The sequence below is a fragment of the Lynx canadensis genome, chromosome B3 (genome assembly GCF_007474595.2).
Source record: "Lynx canadensis isolate LIC74 chromosome B3, mLynCan4.pri.v2, whole genome shotgun sequence".
NCBI classification, from domain to species: Eukaryota; Metazoa; Chordata; class Mammalia; order Carnivora; family Felidae; genus Lynx; species Lynx canadensis.
The window spans coordinates 93,338,652-93,354,465 of record NC_044308.2 but is presented as its reverse complement, the minus strand read 5'-3'; the positions used below and the strand labels follow the sequence as shown (position 1 = coordinate 93,354,465).

General features: G+C 37.2%; 1 protein-coding gene across 2 annotated transcripts in view; it reads right to left on the bottom strand.

Moving 5' to 3' along the window:
• The window catches only part of TOGARAM1 (TOG array regulator of axonemal microtubules 1), a 77,711-nt gene that overhangs the window by 18,846 nt on the left and 43,051 nt on the right, over window positions 1-15,814 (bottom strand). For both annotated transcript variants that reach the window (XM_030319013.1, XM_030319012.1), the window contains exons 13-16: window positions 11,354-11,507; window positions 5,183-5,288; window positions 4,252-4,487; window positions 3,430-3,588 (exon numbers count right to left, since the gene is read on the bottom strand). In XM_030319013.1, the coding sequence (XP_030174873.1) occupies window positions 3,430-3,588; window positions 4,252-4,487; window positions 5,183-5,288; window positions 11,354-11,507 (655 nt within the window). The remainder of the gene's footprint in view (window positions 1-3,429; window positions 3,589-4,251; window positions 4,488-5,182; window positions 5,289-11,353; window positions 11,508-15,814) is intronic.

Below are 15,814 nucleotides of genomic sequence, written 5' to 3'. Positions count from 1 at the left end.
ATGTTATATACCTTAAACAAACTCAGTTTCTGTCCTTAGATGCAATTTTTTTCAACAGAAAAAAAATCTACCAACATCAAAACTGTCATCCCTATTTTAAATAAACCACTGAAATGTAGTTATATCAATTGAGCTGGAATAAAGCATTTTCCTGCCCCTCACCTTTAAAAAACACTATAGCTTCAATTCTTTCAGTTATATGTCAGATGGAGAGCCAAAAGCTTGAATTCTATTTTTCAGACACCCTAGGGCCCATATCAAGGCCAGCATTTGGCAGAACTGTGAGTTAGGAGAAGTTTGTCTTTATCCTGGGCTCCTTGCCCAGTGAGCTTTTGCTGCTCCCCTGCTGGTCAGATGTTCTGACCTAAGTCAACCTTCCCTAGGTTCTGTAGGAAATACAGAACCTTTTTTTTTCATGCCAAAACTTACCTGGGTTCCAATTCTTCAAAACCTATTCTCTGCTACCTAAAACACACCCAAAGTTAGTTGATAAATCATTGATGATATATTAATGAATGTGTAATGCTCTCCAAACTAAATTTTTTACGATATATAAATTTCAAAATTATTCATTAAAAAAAAAATTCTCTCAGGATAAAGCCTTAAGCCCAGATATCATTCTAATGGAAGAACTGCAGATATAGAAGTGTATACTGGAGATATTTTTGAATAGAGGGGTCTTACAGTACCTTTTAATTATACCATATTACTATCCTTCAAGGAGGCGTGGCCCTAAAGCTAATTACAGTTATTTTTTTCCCTACAAATTGGAATATAAGGAACTAGAAGAAGCAGAGGAGGCAAGGCTTGGGGGATAGGGAGAGGGTACAGAATGATTTCAGAAATATCTGTATCAACTAGACTCCAACTATAATGAAATTATAGAGAGGTAGTATCAGAAAATAAAAACTACCGTTCTCTCCTCAGAACCAGAATAAAGTCTACACCCTGATAAGTAGTTCCTAATCAGTTATAGTTTCAAGGATGATTATAACTTTTAGCCAAGAATATTAAAAACTGTAGGTCCATCACAAGCCCTTAATGATAGGAGAATGGCTAAAACAATCAAGTAAACAAGCAATGGGGACACTAAATGTGAGAAATATTAAAACTGTAAAGGTGTAACTATTTTATAACTTTAAAACGTCAAATAAGAAATCAAGAAATGATGAAATGGATTAAAACAATTACCATGTCATTTAAGGAAAGGTTAAGATGTACACAAAACAGGGGCGCTGGGGTGGCTCAGTCGGTTAAGCATCCGACTTCGACCCAAGTCATGATCTCACAGCTGGTCAGTATGAGCCCCACGTCAGGCTCTGTGCTGACAGCTCAGACCGTGGAGCCTACTTTCGGATTCTGTGTCTCCCCCTCTCTCTGCCCTCCCCTGCTTGTGCTCCATCTGTCTTTCTCTCTCTCTCAAAAATAAACCTTAAAAAAAAATTTTTTTTTAAAGATGTACACAGGGGCGCCTGGGTGGCGCAGTCGGTTAGGCGTCCGACTTCAGCCAGGTCACGATCTCGCGGTCTGTGAGTTCGAGCCCCGCGTCAGGCTCTGGGCTGATGGCTCGGAGCCTGGAGCCTGTTTCCGATTCTGTGTCTCCCTCTCTCTCTGCCCATCCCCCATTCATGCTCTGTCTCTCTCTGCCCAAAAAAAAAAAAAAAAAAAAAAGTTGAAAAAAAAATTAAAAAAAAAAAAAAAAGATGTACACAAAACAACCATTATGAATCTTTTTCTTGTTCCTAACTAGTCTATTATGATCTGAACCCTCCTAAATTGCTTTGAACTTTACTTTGGTATACACAACTACTAAAATGGCTCCTCAAAGACGTCCTGCTCTAATCCCTACAATTTGTAAATATGAGATATAACTTCCAGGATTATGTTATATTGTATGGTATAGTTAACTCTAAGATATGGAGATTTTCTGGGTGGGCCTAATCTAATCAGACAGGCCCTTAAAAGCAGAAAGCTTTCTATGGCTGGTAAGAGAAGAGGAAGTAAGACAGCTTCTAAGCAACAGGGGGACTCAACATACTGTTTTTGGCTTGAAGATGGAGGGGGCTGCATAAAAAGGAATTTGGGTGGCCCTAAGGAGCTGAAAGAGGACCCTGGTTGACAACAGCAAAGAAATAGAGACCTCAGTCCTAAAACTATAAGGAACTAAATTTGGCTAACCACCAAAAGGAGTTTGGAAGCAGATTCTTCTACAGAGCCTCTACATAAGATCTCAGCCTTATAGTTACTTTGATTTCAGTCTTGGGAGACCCTAAGCAGAGAAAGCAGTTGAGCCATGCAAGACTTCTAACCTAAAGAACAGTAAGCTAAAAAAGTCTGTGTTGCCTTAAACCACTATGTTTGTGGCACTTTGTTACACAGAAATAGAAAATGAATACATTGACTTTCTATATTAGCTTCTGGTATAATGATTTCCATAAGATTAACTCCAGTTACCTAAAGTCAAGGATACCTTTGTCTTAAAAAGGTTAATTCTTTAATACCCTTCTTTACTTTAGTCTCTATGAACTCAGGACCCCCCCTCCCCACTTTTAATCTATCTTCATATGTAACTGCCATAAATTTTTAGACTTTTGTATGGGACATTATTAACCACCTAGTCCCACCTTCCTAATTTTACATACAAGAAAACCTAGCCTAACAGACAGTAAGTAATTTGCTTTAGGGCAAACAGTAACTGGGGCTAGGAATTGAACCTAGGCTCCTGACTACATCTAAAATTTCTGCCACCAATACATATAGGGGCACCTGGCTGGCTCAGTCAGTAGACCATATGACTCTTGATGCTGGGGTCATGGCCTTAAGACCCACTTTGGGCAAAGAGTTTACTTAAAAAAAAAAAGTTACCAACACGGATAATGTACCATCCACATCTTAATTATTTCGTCATTTCTCTCTTGACTGTTCTTAACCTTTGTAAAATTGTTCTTCAAATACAGTGTTCAGAAATTTATGGGATTTTCTAAGTGCAGCTATATCATGTTTCAGGAGATAATATGTTACCCATTTTGCTTCCTGTATTTTTCATGTGCACCTACTTCCATGATTTCACCTAACAGCTTGGAAAATATATCACTTCCCCTAAAGGCATTACCTTACACTTGCCCAAAATAAAGTTCTTCTGCCACTTTTCTGCCCACTCAGTCTTGTGCTGTTTTCATGCAGTTCATCCCTGTGACATGGCATCTCACTACCCAGAAGTAGGTAATGTCATCCGCAAATTTGGAGAATTCACTGTGCACTCCCTCAAGATCATTTGCAAATTGGTTAAATAAGTCCATCCCCCAGCACCAATCCCTATGGACCCCACTTGTCAATTTAGGAAAAATGTTTATTCTTTTTTAACCTTTGCTGCCTACTTTCAAGCCATTTTCCTAACAGATTCAGCAAATATTATTAGCAGCTATTCACCTGGTTTCTTGTGAACTGTCCTGAGCAAACTTGGCAGCAGCTGGTAATATGCGGTCAGCCATATCCTTTGTTCCAGATAAAATACGCTCTGGTTCCATAAATTCCACTACATCTGATAAGTGCTGGGCTGTACATCTTCTTACCGCAATGTGTAAATGGCTACAGGAAAACATGGCCAAACAAATCGGATGTATAAACTATTTACCAAAGATGTACTTTAAAGTTAAATGATTAGGGGCGCCTGGGTGGCGCAGTAGGTTAAATGTCCGACTTCAGCCAGGTCACGATCTCGCGGACCGTGAGTTCGAGCCCCGCGTCAGGCTCTGGGCTGATGGCTCAGAGCCTGGAGCCTGTTTCCGATTCTGTGTCTCCCTCTCTCTCTGCCCCTCCCCTGTTCATGCTCTGTCTCTCTCTGTCCCAAAAATAAATAAACGTTGGAAAAAAAAAATGATTAAACCTCTTCTAACCCTCAACAACCATCCTTGGACGCTAAAATGACAAATTACATTAGTTACCCTCCACCTAAGAAGTTAAAAACAACAACAACAACAACAAAAAAAACAAATAAAAAAAAAGAAGTTAAAAACAAAACACATAGTCACTGACATTTATTTAGTTCCGTATCTATGAATGTAAGTAAAATTACTATAATACCAATATTATTATTCTTTATATGCTCTCCACCTAATCTGATGTTTATCATATGGGAATTACTTATTTTTTGACTGAAATAATACTGATGTTTGCTTTTTTTCCCTATATCCCAGACTACAAACAATTGACTTTTTAGTTTAAGGACACATTGATTATTTTGAACATTACCTTTGTCCTCCACTGATAAGAGCAACAACTGCACGTGCAGGAGTTACATTGCTGACCATAGCTCTCAGGGCTTTGTCAACATCTTCTCTTATAAATGTATTTGATTCTCCAGCCTTGTGCAACAAAACTTTTACTGTAGCATCTAGTTCTTGATCCATGCTCTTTTTCAGGTAAGTGAAAAGATCACTTAAACAGACCACAGCAGCACGAGAAACTCCAGAGCGTAAATTTTTCACCTAAAAAAAATTTCCAAAATGTATATTTTGCTGATATTCTGAAAGAAAATCAGTAATAATAACTTTGAAACCACATTTACTATTACAGTAACCTGTTTTAAAATTTTTTTTTCCAACGTTTTTATTTTTTTTTTGGGGGGGGGACAGAGAGAGACAGAGCATGAACGGGGGAGGGGCAGAGAGAGAGGGAGACACAGAATCGGAAACAGGCTCCAGGCTCTGAGCCATCAGCCCGGAGCCCGACGCGGGGCTCGAACTCACGGACCGCGAGATCGTGACCTGGCTGAAGTCGGACGCTTAACCGACTGCGCCACCCATGCGCCCCATACAGTAACCTGTTTTAATACATATTATCTTACGCCCTAAAAAATTAACATGTAACAATTTTTTTTTAAAGTTGTGAAGTAAAAAAAAAAAATTAAAAAAAAAAAGTTGTGAAGTAAGGTATAAGCTACTTTTTTTTTTTAAAGTAAAATCTACCGTTCAGATTTTACAGGCTGAAACTCACAAACCCAAGATCAAGAGTCATATGCTGTAATGCTGAGCCACCCAAACATAAGCTACTTTTAACTACATACAAGCTGTTTATTGTTTATATCACTTAGTACAGAAATATTTTTTAAAGTCAAATAAATGTGGCATATTTATTCTTTGTCGTCCAAACAACCCTTAACTGGGCTGAAAACTAAGTTTACCTCTTGAACTACTGCAAAACTTGTTTCATGCAACTTTGTGTTCAATACTTCAGAATGAAAAGCAGCTAAGCATCTAATAAAATTCAGTCCTTCAATTTTCTTCTCCCTGTGGGAAAAACAAACAAATGACAGAATCACTTACTACATGGGGCTCAAACAACAGGATCTCAGATATCTTGTCTTGTGTGCATGAAATACTGCCAAAGAGGAGACCTTGCTTATTCTCCCATACCATTTAGGAATTTCAAATAAAAAATACATAGTTTTGTTTGTTCCAATAGCTCTCTTCAATGATTCAAAATGTCTTTTAAGACCCAAAATCAACATTGACAGTCAAACGAAGTTCATGCTTTGTAAATAAAAAGGAGTATTTCCCCCCTAGTGATAGGAATGCCATATTCTTTCTGGAGAACAGAAGGTGAGGGAAGCACTAAAACAAAAACGGAAGGAGAGAAGCAATTACCTCACTGGCAAATATATAATCCAAAAGCAGAAAACCACCAACAGATGGTTCTATAATTTGTATTTTTCTTTCATTATCTGGCTTACTGAGGTAGATGAAGGGTAGGCAGTACTAACAAGAGGGTGGGATTCAAGTGGGATTTAGATGTTAACAATACAAATTTGATGATTTTCATCTTGCAGGTTTGAAAATCTGAGCCAAAATGAATTTCCTTAGAAATATTATAATATTTCCTTGGGTAATATTGATGGTGGTCATTTTTCAAAGCATTTAAATTCCCTGAATGATTATGGAAACTTCAGAGAAAGGAAAAACACCTAAGAATCCAAGGTGGCAAGAGTAAATGGATCTATTTGTTAATAGCTTTCTGGTTCAAAATGATCATTTTTTCAAAAGGATAAAACAGTTTACAATTACAATTTAAATGCAGAAACAACTCTTCTATACACATAAATAACAGAAAGTACAGTCAAGAGAGAGGGAGGCAGAAAAAGTAATTAAGAAAAAGTGGCTAAAATTTTTCCAAATTTGATCAAAACTATGAACCCTCGAATGTAAGAACATACCCCAAACAGGATAGCACAAAAAAAAAAACCCACAACATGGAACATCATAATCAAATTGCTAAGAAGAATGTTAAAATGAAACATAAGGTTGGGTAGCAATATTAAAAATAAAGCAATATAAGAGGATGGGGAAAAGTACACTATTTTAGTAAAAGTCATGCCAGAAGGCTTTCCTGAGGAGGTGACATTTGACACTCACATGAAGTGAGAGAGAAGCCACTTGGAAGAGTGTTCAAAGATTAAGTACAAAGATCTTGAGGTATAAATGAGTTGGGTGTTAAGGAAATAGCCAGATGGCTAGAGTGGATAAGTAAGGCAGAGCACTGTAGGGGATGAGGCTACAAAGAGGCCACAGACAGATAATGAAGGACTTTGTAAGCTATAAAAAACAGTTAAAAAATTTTTTTTCTAGTGTTCTAGAGGGCCATTGGAGGGTTTTATGTGAGGGAATCCCAGGGTCTGATTTATGTTTTAACAGCATCACTCTGGCTGTTGTGTGAGTTCAGCAATAATGGAGGCATGCAAACCAGTGATGATACCACTATAGCCAGATGAGAGATAAATGTAGCTGAAATGTGTTCTGAAAGTAAAAGAACTGATGGAATGTGAAGAAACGAGAAAAAGTCAACACTGACTTGGTATGAACAACTAAATGTCCATGGCAGGGCTATTAACTAAGATGGTGAATACTGAAGCAGATTTGGGATTAGGAGGTAGGTAAATAAAAACTTCTATTTTAGGGGCGCCTGGGTGGCTCAGTCGGTTAAACGTCCGACTTCAGCTCAGGTCACGATCTCGTGGTCCGTGAGTTCGAGCCCCGCGTCGGGCTCTGGGCTGATGGCTCAGAGCCTGGAGCCTGTTTCCGATTCTGTGTCTCCCTCTCTCTCTGCCCCTCCCCCGTTCATGCTCTGTCTCTCTCTGTCTCAAAAATAAATAAAATGTTAAAAAAAAATTAAAAAAAAAACCTTCTGTTTTAAAGATTTTTAAATCTATGTTCATGAGATATTTTTTTATGTCAGTCTGTAGTTTTATCTTTATATGGTTTTTGTATCTGGCCTCAAAGAATAAGATGGGAAGTACTCCAGCCTCTTCAGTTTTCTAAGAAGTTTGTGTAGAATTCATTTCTTCCTTAAATGTTTGATGTAATTCACTATTAAAACCATCTGAACCTGGAGTTTTCTTTGTGGAAAAACTTTAAGCCCAATTTCAATGTCCTTAATAGATTGGATTATACAGGTTGGCTTTTTTTTTTTTTTTTTTTTTTTTTTTTTTTTTTTTTTAGTTTTGGTAGTTTGTGTCTTTCAAGGAATTTGTCCATTTCACTAAGTCATCAAATTAATGGGCATAAAGCTGTTTATCATATTCCTTTATTATTTATTTAAGAGCTACATGATCAGTAGTGATGTTCCTTCCTTCATTCCTGATTTGGCAATTTGTTTTTTATCTCTTTTTTTGCTCGATCAGTCTGATTACAAGTTTATCAATTGATCTTCTCCAAGAAACTGCTTTTGTTTTCACTGATTTCCTCTAATGTTTGCCTGTTTTGTTTTTTTTTTTTACTTCTACTGCTATTTTTATTATTTCTTTTCTTTACTTATTTTGGGCTTCTTTTGCTCTTCTGTTTCTAGTTTAAGGTGAAGGCCGAAGTCATTGACATAAAACTTTTCTTCTTATGTAACATAGGCGTTAGGGTGCTATAAATTTCCGTCTAATTTAGCTGTATCCCGTAATTTTTGATGTTTCATTCTTAATTTCATTAAATTCAAAATACTTTCTAATTTCTCTTTTGATTGCTTCTTAGATCCATGGGAAGCTTCTAAGTGTGCTAGTTTCAAAACACTTAGAGATTTTCTAGTTATTCGTTCCTAATTTCTAATTTAACTCTACTCCACTGTAGTCAGAGAACAAAATTTGTATAATCTGAATCCTTTTAAATTACTTATTTTAGGGAAATCTGGCTGGCTCAGTCAGTTGAGTGTCCGACTTACAACTCAGGTCATGATTCCACAGTTCACAAGTTTGAGTCCTGTGTTGGGCTCTGTGTTGACAGCTCAGAGCCTAGAGACAGATTCTTTGTCTCCCTTTCTGTCCCTCCTGCATTAGCACTCTGTCTCTGTCTCTCTCTCTCAAAAATAAATAAAAACATTAAAAAATCTTTAATTACTTATTTTATGATCCCAAATACTATTTTCTCTTGGTAAATGTTCCTTGTGGACTTGAATATAAATTCTGCTGTTTTAGGTGGAATATTCTATAAATGCCACTAGGTCAAGTTGGTCCAACATGTCAAGTCTTCCATATTGTCACTAGAGGATTTTCTTTCTTCTAGCTCTGTCAATGAGAGAGGTTTGTTGAAGTTCTAACCATTAGTGTGGATTTATTTCTTCTTGCAGTTCTACCAGTTTTTACTTAATGTATTCTGAAGCTCTGTTATTTGATAAGTAAAATCAGGATTGCTTGATGAGTTAACCTTTTTACCATTATCATTATAAAATGACTCTTTTTATTCCTAATGTGAAATACATAATTCTAGGTTGGCACCCATGATTCCTGCCCCTAGGTGTATACCACCTGATAATACCCTCCCTTTCTGTGTGAATATGAAGGGATATTATTTCCCTCAATCATGTTATGTTATTTGGCAAAAGGGATTTTGCAAGTTGTCTTTCAGCTCACTGATTCTCTATTCATGTCTTTCCTCTAGTTTCTTTAACACACGGAACAGATTTATAACTATGGCTATAATGTCCCTATCTACTAATTCTATCATCCGTATCATTTTTGGATTAGTTTCTGTTGTTGGTTTTTTCTTCTCATCGTAGGTTGTATGTCCCCGCTGTTTTGCATGCCTTATAATTTTTTATTGGGTGTCAGGCATTATGCATTTTACCTGAGATATTTTTATATTCCTAAATCATTTTTGAGCTTTGTTCTGAAATGGAGTTAGGTTATTTGAAAAGTCTGATCCTGTTAGGCTTTGCTTTTATGCTTTGTCAGGCAGGAGCAAACTAGTTTTTAGCCTACAGTTTAGTTTACCACACTAAGAAGCAAAACTCTTCTGAGTTTCCTACTCAATGCCCTGTGAATTATGAGGTTTTCCACCATGCTGGTGGGAACAAGAAGTATTCAGGGATTGTTCCCTGTAACTTCATCCTAGTTCTGGCTTCAGGTAATTTTCTTACATGTATGTCCTGACTAGTACTCAGCTAAATATTTGAGAAGAATCCTTTAAAAGTCTCTGGAGTTCTTTGTGAAGCTCCATCTTCTCTGGTACTCTGCCTTGCAAACTCTAGTTACCTTGGCCTCCCCAAACTCATAGCTCCATTTCCATCTCTGCTGGTATTTACAGTTTTCCTTTCATTGAGCTATGACCTGGAAACTCGGTAGAAAGAAAGCCAGGGCAATTGTAGAGCTCACCTTGTTCGTTTCTCATCTCTCAGGGATCACTATTTGTCACAACCTGGTGAACAATATTTTAAAAACCACTGTTTCATTTATTTTGTACAATTTCTCTAGTTCTTTCAGATGTGTAGGCAAATCTAATGCCTGTTAACCCATCATGGCAAGAAGTGGAAATCAAGAGTTCTATACTGGATATGTTAAGTTTAAAATGTCTATTGGCAGGGTGCCTGGGTGGCTCAGTTGGTTAAGCGTCCGACTTTAGCTCAGGTCACGATCTCATGGTCTATGAGTTCGAGCCCCACGTCGGGCTCTGTGCTGACAGCTCAGAGCCTGGAGCCTGCTTCGGATTCTGTGTCTCCCTCTCTCTCTGACCCTCCCCCGTTCATGCTCTGTCTCTCTCTGTCTCAAAAATAAATAAACATTAAAAAAAAAAACGTTTAAAATGTCTATTGACATCAAAGTGAAAGTGTCAAGCAGGCAGTTGGATTATAAGTTTAGAGCTCAAGAAGATATCTAGGATCCAGACATACATTCATGAGAATCAAAGTATGGACTGAATTCAAAGCTATATAATGAATGTAATCATTTAGGAAACAGGTTGGCAAACTATGACTCACAGATGAAATCTGGCCCCATCAGATTTTTTTATAAGTAAAGTTTATTGGGACATAGCTAAAGCCATTTGTTTTCATACTACCTAAGGCTGCTATTACACTACAACAGCAAGGTTGAGGAGTTGTGATAGAGACACCTGGCCTGCAAAGCTGAACATATTTACCATCTGGCCCTTTACAGAAAACGGTTGCCAGCCTAGATCTGTGGAATAAATGTAGATAGAGAATGCCAATGGAGTGAATTCTGGAGCATACCTCACTTCTGAAGTCAAACAGAAGAAATAAGAACAAACTAAAGCAAGAAAAGAACCAAGAGACTGAATTTTCCACAGTGAAATCAGAAAGGAGTGTTGATTGTGTCCAATGTTGCTAAAAGGCTAAGAAACATAACCACTAATAAATAACCAGTGTAGATTTAGCAAGATGATCATTTTCATAGATTTAGTGATGTGATGGTCATGATGGGGAGGGTTGAGAGCCAATTAAAGATTGAGAAGAATATATGAGGTGGAAAACTAAAGACAATGAGTTAGCTTTTAGAGGACTTGGCTAAACAACAAGAAGAAAAGAAATGTGAAAAAGATGTGTAGTTTACGGAGGATTTTTAAGAAATAGGAGATACAGCACATTTTAATGTTGAGGAATATGATCTAGTAGAAGAGCAAAACTGAGAACACAGAAGATGGGGATAGAGAGAGATACTGAAGAAGAAGGGAAGGAAATGGGTGGGACAAGAGCAGCCAGGAGATGCTCCAGCTGGGCGGGGCTGGGTGGCTGCTGCAGCTGCGGTAGTAACATGGATGTATTTCCAGGATTGTTATATGATGTATTTCACAGAGAAACACTTGGAGAAATGGTGAGATTTGTATTCCAGTACCAAAAGATTTACGTAATCCATGATAAAGGTAAACTGTCCTTATGGTACATAAGTTATAATATAACTGGTAATACAGTGCTATTAGGACCAGAGTTCAGTTACATTGAGAAGTTGAAAGAACTTTGGACTAAGAACTATAATAATCATTTTTAAGACTATTTTAATAGGAAATGTTTCAAAGTTTAAAAAAAAATTTATAGGACACTTGTGGAACTCAATTTAGTTTTAAGTTAAGGATGGTGAACTTACCAATCCTCATCAGCTAAAAGCCTCAGGGCTTCTGTCAGTGCTATTTCTGGTTTGGAAAATGACCGTAGTTCCGATGTATCCATTATTTCTGGACTATGAGTGACAGAAGGAATCCTTTCTTTATATTGTGGAATGGCTCCAGGAGATGCTTCACCTAAAACAAAGCAAAACAAAAACATATTAAATAAAGCAGCAGAGAACTCTAAAACAAATGATATTCTGACTAGATTCTATGAATACTTTTTTTCCTCCTTTTTTTAAAATTTAAAATTTAGTTAGTTAGCATACAGTGCAATATTGGTTTCAGGAGTAGAATTCAGTGATTCATCACTTACATATAACACCCAGTGCTCATTACAAGTGCCCTCCTTAATATCCATCACCCATTTAGCCCATCTCCTGCCTACTTCCCTTAATCAACCCTCAGTTTTTTCTGTATAGTTAGGAGTCTCTTATGGTTTGCTTCCTTCTTTCTTTGTTTTCCCCTTCCTAATATTCATCTGTTTTGTTTCTTAAATTCCACGTATGAATGAAATCATATATTTGTCTTTCTCTGATTGACCTATTTTGCTTAGCATAATACATTCTAGCTCCACCCACGTCCCTGCAAATGGCAAGAGTTCATTCTTTTTGATGTGTAATATTCCATTGTGTGTGTGCGTGTGTGTGTACGTGTATGTGTGTGTGTGTATATATATATATATATATATATATATATATATACACACATATATACCATAGCTTCTATGAATATTTCTTATGGAAACTAGTATTATTAGTTTAGTCTTCAATAATTTTTCTTTAATGTTTTAATGTTTTTTATTTTTGAGAGAGAGACAGAGCATGAGCAGGGGAGGGGCAGAGACAGAGAGGGAGACAAAGAATCCAGAGCAGGTCCAGGCTCTGAGCTGAAAGCACGGAGCCCGACACAGGGTTCAAACCCACGAACTGTGAGATCATTCCTGAGCTGAAGTTGGACGCTTAACCAATGAGTCACCCAGGCACTCCAGTTTAGTCTTCAATAAAATTGTAATACCTAGATACCAGAGGTATTTAAAACTTCACTGTTTATCTACAAAATTATTAAATTATATCAAATATAAATATATAAATGGTTTTTCAGTCACATAATAAAGTATAGTTTTTTTAAAAAATTTTTTTTTTCAACGTTTATTTATTTTTGGGACAGAGAGAGACAGAGCATGAACGGGGGAGGGGCAGAGAGAGAGGGAGACACAGAATGGGAAACAGGCTCCAGGCTCTGAGCCATCAGCCCAGAGCCCGACGCGGGGCTCGAACTCCCGGACCGCGAGATCGTGACCTGGCTGAAGTCGGACGCTTAACCGACTGCGCCACCCAGGCGCCCCACATAATAAAGTATAGTTTTAAGAGCAAAAAATCAATAAGAAGCATTATGATCCCATTTTATAAAAACATGTGGATGTATACCTGTTTTACCATACAACTGGCAACTAAAAATGAAGCTTCATCGCATCTGTATATAGAGTTCGAGATGAATTCCAAAAATACTAATTTTTTGCTACTAGTATAGAATTAATGGTCTGTTGCAAATCCTAAGACCATGTGTGTTAATAAGAACAATATTTCTTCCGTAATCAAACATTTACCAACCATTTTCCAGATGTAAGGCATTGCCCTAGACGTTGGGGAAACAAATCATTGTCTTTGAGTGTCAGGGTAATGGCCCAGGGGGCACTGAACAATGCAAGATACCTGCAGTGAGGGTGTTAGAAAGGAAAAGATCAAAAAGATCAAATAAAATGTGTACCAGCTATTGTAAATGGGTAAAGATTTACTAGTTATTTTTTACTGTTAAGAGATATTTTTAAAAAGGTTATATTAGGCACTAGAAAATGACTATCATAAATGTATTCATCAATGTGTACTATTTTTTTAAATGTTTTTATTTATTTTTGAGAGAGAGAAGGAGAAAGAGAGAGAGACAGCATGAGCGGTGAAGGGGCAGAGAGAGAGAGAGAGAGCTACAGAATCTGAAGCAAGCTACAGGCTCTGAGCTGTCAGCAGAGAGCTGAGCTGTGAGATCATGACCTGAGCCGAAGTCAGATGCTTAACTGACTAAGCCACCCATGCACCCCTCATCAATGTGTACTATTTACTACTATCTGTACTTCTTTTCCTACTGTTAACGGTAGCAGCCAGCATTGTTCAGAACTTAGGTAAGAAGTTTTGTGGATTTTTCTCCCCCTAGATTTTATGACATTAATAATAGTGAAATTATTTGAGAATGCTAGCAAATAGGCTTCACCTTCACAAATGTCTACACTTAACTGGTTCTTAGGGACGTGTTTAAAACCACTAATTTTACAAGTCAACATGTCATCAGTCATACTTTCAACAATTATTAGTTTTGAGAACAAAGAATTTTAAAAAGTTTTCTAAACTTGCATTATAAAAGAAATCCAAACTGGGAAGAATCAGACATTCATCCAGTTCAAATCTTTTTTTTTTTTTAATGTTTATTTTTGAGAGAGAGAGAGAGAGAGGGAGAGAGAGGGAGAGAGGGAGAGAGAGAGAGAGAGAGAGAGAGAGCGTGAGCGCTCGAGTGAGGGAGGGGCAGAGAGAGAGGGAGACAGAGGATCCGAAGCAGGCTCTGTGCTGACAACAGACCCACAAACTGTGAGATCATGACATGAGACGAAGTCGGACGCTTAACTTACCAAGCCACACAGGTGCCCCAAGTTCAAATCTCTTTTATTGTGAGAGATTTTGAGAGATGTTAAGTATGTTGCCCAATATCACATTTATATGTTTATTTTTTCTGTACTTTTTGTTTTTTTATTGATACCTAGACTTCAGACCCAACATAAATTTTAAAATCTTTAAGACAGTTTTAACAGTTTATTCTTCAGTAACATTAAACAATAATAAATAAAAATAATAAGCAATAACCTTAATGTTTATGATAGTTCATGTGTTTTTTCATTTTCAATTTCTGATGACTACCATACCTAAGACCTATTTAATATTTTTAAAAACACACAGGAAACATGGAAACTACTCTGGCCAGATATAAAACCCAGTAAGTACTGAATGGTAGACTGAATAAAGGATAAATATAATGACTTTTAAATTTATTTTTATTTTGCTTTATTTTACTTTACTATTTTATTTTATTTTATTTTATTTTATTTTATTTTATTTTATTTTATTTTATTTTATTTTATTTTATTATTTTGACAGAGAGAGAGAAAATCTTAAGCACGCTTCATGCCCAGTGCAGAGCCCAACACGAGGCTTGATCCCACAACCATGAGGATCATGACCTGAGTTGAAATCAAGAGTTGGAGGCTTAGCTGACTGAGCCACTCAGGTGCCTCTATTTTTAACGTTTTAAAAAAGATTTTATTTTTAAGTCATCTCTACACCCAACATGGGGCTCGAACTCACAACCCTGAGATCAAGAGTCATATGCTCCACTGCCTGAGCCAGCCAAGTGCCCCAACAATGATCTTTAAAAATTTTTTTAATGTTTATTTTATTTTTGAGAGAGAGGGAGGGAGAGACAGAACCTGAGCAGGAATGGGGCAGAGAGAGGGAGACACAGAATCTGAAGAAGGCTCCAGGTTCTGAGCCATCAGCACCAGAGCCAGACATGGGACTCAAAATTCATGAACTGCGAGATCATGACCTGAGCTGAAGTCAGATGCTTAACCGACTGAGCTACACAGCCGCCCCCTCATAATGATTTTTTAAAATCATGATCTAGGGGCGGCTAAGTGGTTCAGTCAGTTGAGCGTCCAACTTCAGCTTAGGTCATGATCCCATGGTTTGGGAGTTCGAGCCCAACATTGGGCTCTGTGCTGATAGCTCAGAGCCTGGAGTTTGCTTTGGATTCTGTGTCTCCCTCTCTCTCTACTCCTCCCCCTCCACTCACGCTCTCTCTCTCTCTCCTTCAAAAATAAATAAACATTAAAAAAAATTTGAAAAACTAAAATCATGATCTAATATAAACCAATTTCATAATCTCATTTAACCCTTAATATAAAATAAGATACCACTACTTAGTGAAACAGTAATATTTACAAGGGAGCATGGAGGAGATCTTTGAGTTAATATTGACCTTTGAGATATTTTGGATATTTCTAGCAGCAGAAAATTGAGGCCTATTTCCAGGTCACAAAGTTATTTAAAGGGCAGACCTAATATTCATGAAACCAGGTCTGTCTACTGACTCCTACTAGTTTAATGCTCTTTTCATCACAAATGCACTGAACCATATGTGGTCTCTTCATCTTAACCAGCATTTGTGATGTTATTCTTCACATTTAAACAAGTTTCTTACCTGAATCTGAAAATGCTAAAGATGGTGACCTTTTTAAACAGGTCCCTTCTTTCAATGGAGGGCTGAAGGCAATATTTTCTAAAGAGGAACTCTCATTTTTTGATATTCCTACCTCATCTCCAAAAATATTTAAGTCT